The sequence below is a fragment of the Marmota monax genome, unplaced genomic scaffold, assembly GCF_021218885.2.
Source record: "Marmota monax isolate L192 unplaced genomic scaffold, Marmota_monax_Labrador192_F-V1.1 WCK01_AAM20220418_F8-fsc00071, whole genome shotgun sequence".
NCBI classification, from domain to species: domain Eukaryota; kingdom Metazoa; phylum Chordata; class Mammalia; order Rodentia; family Sciuridae; genus Marmota; species Marmota monax.
The window spans coordinates 1,881,554-1,889,774 of record NW_026695217.1 but is presented as its reverse complement, the minus strand read 5'-3'; the positions used below and the strand labels follow the sequence as shown (position 1 = coordinate 1,889,774).

General features: G+C 43.4%; 1 protein-coding gene across 1 annotated transcript in view; it reads right to left on the bottom strand.

Annotated features, from left to right (window-relative positions):
- Positions 1–564: 564 nt before the first annotated feature.
- Positions 565–8,221, bottom strand: part of Adarb2 (adenosine deaminase RNA specific B2 (inactive)) — a 489,843-nt gene continuing 482,186 nt past the window's right edge. Inside the window, exons 9-10 of the mRNA XM_046432149.2 lie at positions 7,167–7,345; positions 565–5,351 (exon numbers count right to left, since the gene is read on the bottom strand). Coding sequence (XP_046288105.1) covers positions 5,175–5,351; positions 7,167–7,345 — 356 coding nt within the window. The 3' untranslated portion in view covers positions 565–5,174. The remainder of the gene's footprint in view (positions 5,352–7,166; positions 7,346–8,221) is intronic.

Sequence of the window (8,221 nt, the reverse complement as noted above, 5' to 3'; positions counted from 1 at the left end):
TGCTTTTTATGTACAACCTTCAATTAAGAATGACTCTTAAGTTCATTTTGCTTAAAAAATGCTGAATATTAATTGGGCACTGCCGGGAAAGGTTTCTTAAACTGATGTGTATACTGCAGAGTGATAGAAATCTAGTGTCTGTGTGAAAAGAGGCACTAGAATCCAGATAATTTTATATTCATTTTTAAGGGTTACTTCATCTCTCCAAATCTGAGTTTGAAATGATGAGCTGGGAAATAAGAATTTTCTTTCACCAGGGTTTGGTACCTTTCCCTGCAGGATGATATTGTTTGGTCTAAATTTCTAGAGATGTGGCCATCCCAGTCCCTTTTGGTGGGAGGACAGATTGAATGGACATGTTCCAGGAGTCTAAAAAAATGGTGGCAAATCCCTGTAGTCAAGGTGTCACGAGAGCTTATAGGGAGTGTCCTCACCTGAGCATCAACCTGCTTGCATGCATCAGCTCCGGGGCAGAAATGCCTGGGACTTGAGGACCCCAGGGAACCAGAACAAAGGAAGCAGAAGTTTATGAGTAGAGAAGAGCAGATGGTAAGAAGGGGGAAAAGAAGGAGAGAGAGAGAGAGAGAGAGAGAGAGAGAGAGAGAGAGAGAGAGAGAGAGGCTGGGCAGAGCTGAGGCGAAGGTCACCTTGTTCTCTGCTTTCCCAGAATTGAGGGGTGGGAGAAATTTTGTCGCAACAAAGCTTCCTTGGTTCTCTGTGTCCGTCCCTTCGGTGGCCTGTATCTATTGTCTCTTTGTTTCTGCTTCCTCATTACCCCACCATATTTTACCTTATCTGATTCAAAATTGGTGAGAGAAGTTCGACAAGAGTCACTGACCTCCCAGCGTTCCCAGAAATGGCTGTCCTGCAGCAAGGCTGCGATGCGTCAGGACCAAGGACAGCGCAAGTACCCCCCACCAAGGCGGCTCCCTCCGTTCCACGCCACGCCCTCCTGCCCCGCCCCTCAGGCATCAAATACCAGCAAGACCTCAGAGAGGTGGGTTTGTCCCAGATAAAACTGCCCAGGGTGCTATATCATTTCCTGTGTAACCTCTGCAAAACTCAAAATGTGCAGGACAGTGAGTTTCCCAGTCCTGGACTAGAGTCTGGATTCTGCAGACTCTATTAGAGAAGGACAATGGAGAAACCAGCAAAAAGGTATGTCAGATTTTGCTGAGTGTCACGTGAGACTTCTGCCAAAAGAAGTGGTCAGAATAGTCAAATGGTAATATATAAAAAGAAAGACTTTTTCTGCCTTCCCTTTGGTTGCTATTAGAAAGTGGTATTTATTGTACTTTGGGCCAATTATGTTACTTTATTAGAATGGCTTCGTAAAAAACGAGTATATAAGCTTCCCTAAATTAAAAATGTCTACTATATTTAAGTTTAAACTGTCTTTTTTTTTAAAACAAGGTACTATAGGTTCATCTTGAAATTTATAATCTAAAAATAGGATCTCATCAAAATACTCTAACTATTCTACTCTGGGCATTGATATACTATGTATTTACTATTTATGGCTCTCCAGATATGGTAAATGCTATACCAAAAAAAAAGCATTCAACTTTATTGATAAGAACAATTTCCTGTGAAAAGTAAATCATGTGGAAAAATATGAGCTAAGAGTTTGTTGGAAAAGTAACTCAGCTTGATGTTTCTGAGGGAAGAGACATCACAAAAATCAGTAGTGGAATGGAAGATATATACAGGTTTAAAGAGAATCACAGAAATAAAAAGGAAATAATAGTTATAGACTTGCAAGTCCTTTTGTTGACAAAAACCAAGACCAAAGGAAATCCTAAATTCAATAACTTGATATTATACATTGTTGTGAACCTTGTGGAAGAGCAGAGTGTGCATAGCCACTCGGCCTTTCCCAGAGCTCAGGCCTGTGAAAAGCTTGCAAATGACCAGACACCGACTTTTTGACTCAGAACCAGGCAGGAAACCTTAGTTGCTTCTCTCCCCAGTAGGAAAGCAGGCTTTGCGTGGTCTTGAGGCAGGTACAGATGATGCTGATTTTATTTGGACTTTAATAGTGGTGCTAAATGGGTATGAATACAGCAGACAGAAAACTTTAGAACCAAGGATTTTGAGCCTTTCTGTGGCCTGAGGCACAAAAAAAAGGGGGGGGGGTGACAGTTTTGAGGCAAATCAGATGGACAGAGGGACAAAGTGACAGAAGCTGGGGGGTCTCTGTCCTTTATCCTTTTTGTTCTGCTTGGTTTTATATATATTTTCTCCTCAGGGTGACCGAGTTACTCCTTTCCAATATATTTGTGTTTGATTCTCCTTACAGAACCCTGTGAACTACTCCACTCAGCAGTCGCCATGCAGCCTGGCCCTAGCCTAAAATTTGCGATGGGGTGTTCTAAACACCAGAGGAGTGAAATATCTAGGTGTCCAGCACTGGCCCTTTGGTCTCAGAGCTGACATGACCTGCCAGTCAGGAGCAGCATACCTGTGACACAACCTGGTCCTTGTGTGCGGTCCTAACTTGGATTGCTTCAGAGTGTAAAGGATTCAATCCTCCACTCTCCCTCCTTAACTCCCCTCTGTTCTTCCCATTCCTTGAAGATCATCTTTTCCAAAGCCCTGGCTTCCTGACCTCAGTGGTCTCAACAGTTTCTTTCTCCTTTCTCCTTATGGGGCCTGGGATCCTTTCGTCCTTTGCTCCATTTCCCTCCCCATTTCACATTCACAGACAACTCCCTACAAAAAACACTGATTCCCAAGCTTACTTTTTGCTGCATTAAGAATTCGTCTTGGGCTGGGTTGTGGCTCAGTGGTAGAGCGCTTGCCTAGCACTAGTGAGGCACTGGGTTTGATCCTCAGCACCACATTAAAAAAAAAAAGAACTAACAAAATAAAGTTATTAAAAAATTCTTCTCTTGCTATTAACCTCGGCAGAGCCTCCATCTTTCCTTCCAAGGAGTCTCCTGTTGACTTAATAAGTGACTATGCTAGTGCTAAGATGGGGAGAATGGAGTCACTGGACAGCTTTCCTCAGTAGATACTTGTGTTTTAGTAAAGTTTGGGTAGTTTCTGGACAGCAGTGCCCTGGTCAAAATGAATCATGGCTACATAGCTACAGTTCAGGAGTTGCAGGGAGGTAATTACTTTCCACATTCTTTACTTCAGATCGTACAGGTGGCACCAGGAGCCCATTTGTAGGATGCCCTATGTTGCCTTTCCTGTCATGGAGAAGACCCTGCTGTAAATGCTAATCTCCTTGTTGTACAAGAACACTGTCTGGAGCATGTTGATATAACGTGTGTATGCCTTCTTCAAACAACAACTCAGAATATGAGGAATTTGAGATTCGGCTCACAGATTTCAACCAGGAACTAAAGGGGCTTCCACTTTCGGAGAAAGGCTCCAGATGTCAGATGGTTGAGAGACAGTGTCTAAGTCATAAACCAGCCCTCAGGGATTTTTTTGGTTCTCTAGGTATCATCTTAGTGATGCATCAAGTGATCAGAAATTCTAAACTGGTCCTTTGATCTCAGCCTGTACACTGAATAAAGATTTCATTTCATTTTCTCAATTTTTGTGAAATTATGAATTATCGGTTTGCAAAATCATGTTCATAACTTTCAAAACTTTATCTTGAAGTAGTAGTCTACTACAGACTCCATTTTCTTTTCTAAAAGGACTTGAGCCATAAATTTAGTCTCATATTAAATCCCACCAAGAGTTTCTATTTTCATACTAATATCTCTACTTCTTATTTTCTTGAATGAAATAGCTACAACTCAGTTTGTTTCATTTTTGCCTCATTGCTATGATACTTGTACTATGTGCTAGAGTATATACAGTGTGATGTAATGCTTGCACTCTTAGGGAGTGGGCAGCTGGAATTCTAACTAGGAAGCTCATACTCCAGAGGTAGCTACTTCTATGCTTTGTTACTTAGCACAATGCATTTCAGATAGGAATGTTTTAATTGGATAAATTAGAAACTTGTTAACTAGCATGATGAATATTAGAAATGAGTTCTCCATGGTAAGATAATAATAAATCAAGGAACAAGGGTTGACTACTGACGTGTTCGAGAAGGGCCTCACCCTCGCATGGATGCAGCACCTCTCCTCGTAGCAAATGATGCTAAAAGGTCCTGTGTACAGCCGTGAACCTGGATGCTTGTCCTAAATGTGATAGAACTCAGCTTCTTGCATTTTGGCAGCTGTCATAAATTGATATTTTTTGTTATGCAAGAAGGTGATTGGAGGACCTGAAAGAATAGAGAGGTTGTAGCTTTTCAAGCTTAAAGATTGTTTTGAGTTTTTTTTTTTTTTTTGACTTTGTTTTGGATTTGACCCAAGACTCAGTTTCCTTGTTACCTGGTAGGGAAATTGTAGGGTGGTGGCTGACAATGATACAACTCAAACTTCAATGCCTATTCTTACCTGCCAAAAGAAACCAAGAGCTGTGATTGATAGAGCAGGCGTGGCTTGGTTTGTAGCACTCAGTAGACCTGTGGAGATGGGTTTCTTGCATTGCAGTGGCAGAGCACTGGTGCCTAGGGTTACTATTCCTCTGCATGGCAAGAATGGTTTTCATTTCTCTGGTCTTATTTTAGTTGTTCTCTGATATTGTGCAACTCAAATCCTTTTTGAAAAGAGGTGGAGAGATCTAAATGAATAATGAAAATGTTTGAGCATTCCTATTGGTTTCTTTGGGCTGGGGGTGCCCATGGCTTTTCTCTTTACTCTTGGCTTATCTTGAAGTGTCACATCAACATGTGCTAATGAGACCCAAACACATCACTAGAGAGGCTCATAGAAGGGAAGGGAAGCTCAGGGGGTGGTGCAGGAGGCTGTTTCTAACTAGTCACGCCTTAATACCACTTTCAAGGCTGCGTCTAAGCTCCTCACACCCAAGTAGAGGTTCTTCCCCTTTGACACCACCAAGAAGAGATGGAGCCAAGCAAGGGCACTTTAACCACCAGGTATGATGGATAAGACCATGGGGGCCAGCAGCCTGGGGAGAAGCAGCAGGTTCCGAATTCAAACCTAGTAGCTCATCCACACATTGAACACTTTTGTGATTTCTGGAACACTGAAGGAAAATGAATGCCGAGAATTGATGGACACACCACAGGGCTCCACATGTGGCTGCCTCCTCTCCAGGTTTCTCACTCCAGTCCAGTAGCAAAAGAGTCAGAGAGTGACTCAGAGAGTTAGTAGGAACTGGTCTTGCTCCGGAGGTTTCCTCACCCAGGTGCCCAGACCGGCTTTCTGAAAAGCCTTAAATAGCTGTTGTTTAACAGACTGGTAGGTGTGAGCCCCCAGCTTGGCCTCACAGTACATGGATGGCGTGTCTTCATGGCTTGGTGTCCATGTGCTCAGCTGCGGACAGAAGGAGAAAAAGGAAATTAACCACCAGTACAAATAAGAGCCTCTACCAGAGGCGTTTTTAAGCCCAACATAATCTCTTGGGCTCAGTGTTTTCTTTTTCTTTCTCTCTTCCTTTAAAACAAAAAACCAAAATATTATAAAAAGCATCTGTGGTGCTAGTGACCCATTTCTATCAGGCAATTCTTTGGAAAACTCAGGTATGAAGAAAACTTCATCAGAAGTGTGAATGATTTAAAAGACATGTAACTTATAATTTGACTGTTATCAAAAATCTAGACTCTGGGATTAGAGATGTGGCTTAATGGTAGACTGCTTGCCTGGAAAGAATGAGGCCCTGGGTTCAATTCCCAGCACAAGAAAAAAAAAATCTCAACACTGTTTTTTCTTTCTGGAGGAGGATTAGGGGCTCAAAATGGGGCAGTGGCCATGAATGACTGTGGGCATGAACGTAACATCATGGCAGGCAGGAAAGAGGAAGGGCTTTGAGTTATTTTTCTATTTGACCAAAGGACAAAGAAAATATGATGGGTTCCCCATCAGCCTTTTGAATTATAACAGGCAAAGCTTCGGAGTCAGCATAAGGCAGGAGTCAAATATAGCTTCAATTCCCCCATCGAGGGGAAGATGGGAGGGCAGGCGGGTGATGGGGAGCCCCAAATCACACTGCAGCATCTTCTGGGGGAGAGTTTGTAGATCAGCATGCCCATCTGCTGGCCAATGTCTTTTTGAGCATGTGGAAAAGTAGAGGCCCTATTTGTTTAGCAAGATAAAATCAGTGCTTCTCTGACCTTCCAAAGTCTATAGAAGTGAGACATGGGAAAGTGGGGGCTGAGACCCTGGGTCAGAGCTGTAGGATGTCTGGCCACAGACCCATGTCCACGTACAATGGCTGAGGCAGAGGCAGAAGCCACTGCCAAGCTCAGAGCTAAGTATGCAAATTTCAGTGCCCTCTAAATTGACACACACACACATAAAAAAAAGAAAAAAAGACCCCCCCAATCCCTCAAAATAAAAAACAAAACAAAACAAACAAATAACAATTAAGTCTCTGTGCATCTCTGCTGTTCTTTTACTGGTTGCTACATCGGCTGCAACACTGTTTAACACCATTACTTCTATTTGGATTCATTGCCTGAGTACAAAGTATAAAAAATCAAGCCAAACAATTATTTATTTATTTATTTTTTTGGGGGGTTATTCTTTCTGTCTTTATTTCTTCCTTTCTTTATTTTTTCCTCCCTTTGGTTACAATCTACTATGCTTTGGAAGCACATGAAAACACACATCTCAATTAAAACCCCAGAAATACAGTTATTTCCTTATTTCTGGAGGAGGAAGCAGATTCTGAAATGGGTAGGCTTCAGGGCTGGGGAGAAATCCTGACCCTGAAATTCACTGCCTGTGAAATTTTGAGGAAAATTATTCCACTTCGTAGCTTCCTTATATCTGAATATATTAGGAATAACACTGAGGACAGTATTGACTTCAAAAAGCTTCCATGTGATTTTCTTATGACACCCTGGGTTCAGCGGGGGCAGGGCCTGGCCACACTGTGTTCTGCAGTAAGCTTTCCTGTGTGACCCCCAAGCTCCCACGCTGCTAGTCTGGGGACCACACTTGGGTGGTGGAGTGTCAAGTCTACGGGGGACACTTTGCGTGGCCTGGGCAGTGGAGAGGAGGAAACACTACGGGAGCTGGTTTTTGCGTCCTATGTCACCCTCACCACAGACCAAATGATGGTCCCTGGCCACGAGCCTGAGTCCTGTTGCAGCTAGCTTTACCCCAGAAAGGACAGGTGTGACCTACCCTACCATACAGCCGTGCCCAGCGGGCAGAGAACACGTGCTTGCAGAGCCTGGAGGAGCCCCCGCAGCTCCTCCTGCCAGTGGTGGCATTAATAATCTCCAGGTCTGCGTTGCCCACGACCCAGTTCACACTGAAGTGGGGCGACTTCCCTGGCTGCCGGGCCTCTGCATTACTCACTCCTGTCAAGAGGGAGACAGAAAGCAGGCAAGCATTAACATCCCTGGCCCCGCACTGGCCTCCCGCGAGAGCGCATCCTGGGCGGTGACACCCGCGCTTGAGCTAGTGCAGAGTCACACATGTCATTCCGCTTTCCATCCTCAAAATGAGGGCAGTTCATGTTGAGGTGATGGTACTTGTACAACTGGAGGGTGGAAATCAAGCACGGCCCTGAGGACAGTCTCATGCTCAAAAGTCACTGCTGGCCCCTGTTTTTAACCTTTCAATTTAAAGGATTTTTATGCGCAGTTTAGTAATAATAAAACTCAGCCCAGGTTTTTTTCCCCTTCTCTAAATGTTTGTTGAGTGAATTAATGAACAAACAGAACTGCGTATAAACAAGTTAAGAAAGTGTGTTTATTTGACACCCACTGCATGCCCAGCCCTCTTCAAGGTAAAACACTGAGGTGGTAAACAATACCAGGCAGATCCTTAGGCTTATAGTTTAATTAATGAGAAAAAAAAGCACTAATATAAATAAGAGAGATATAAGAGTATGGGATAAGTAATCAAACAATGTGATCTAGAAATAGCACTAGCTACAAAATTTGCAAGCCTCACTGCAAAAATAAACATGAAAGTCCCCTTGTCTGAAAGTTATCAATGAGTTTTAAGACCACAGCAGAATATGAATCCAAATGTAGGTTCTACTAAGCTCAGGTTCCCGGGGTGAGTCATGCGTCCATGAAACTGGTGCTGCCCCAAAGCATCCAGATTTTCCAGGGAAGTCCTTGTTTTTAGATGAATTTCCCCTTGTCAGACTGTGCACTGTGACTTTGAATCAGAGTGCACCAACCTGGTGGTCGCAGCCTCCTACAGCAGAGTGGAGGGAGAAAGCA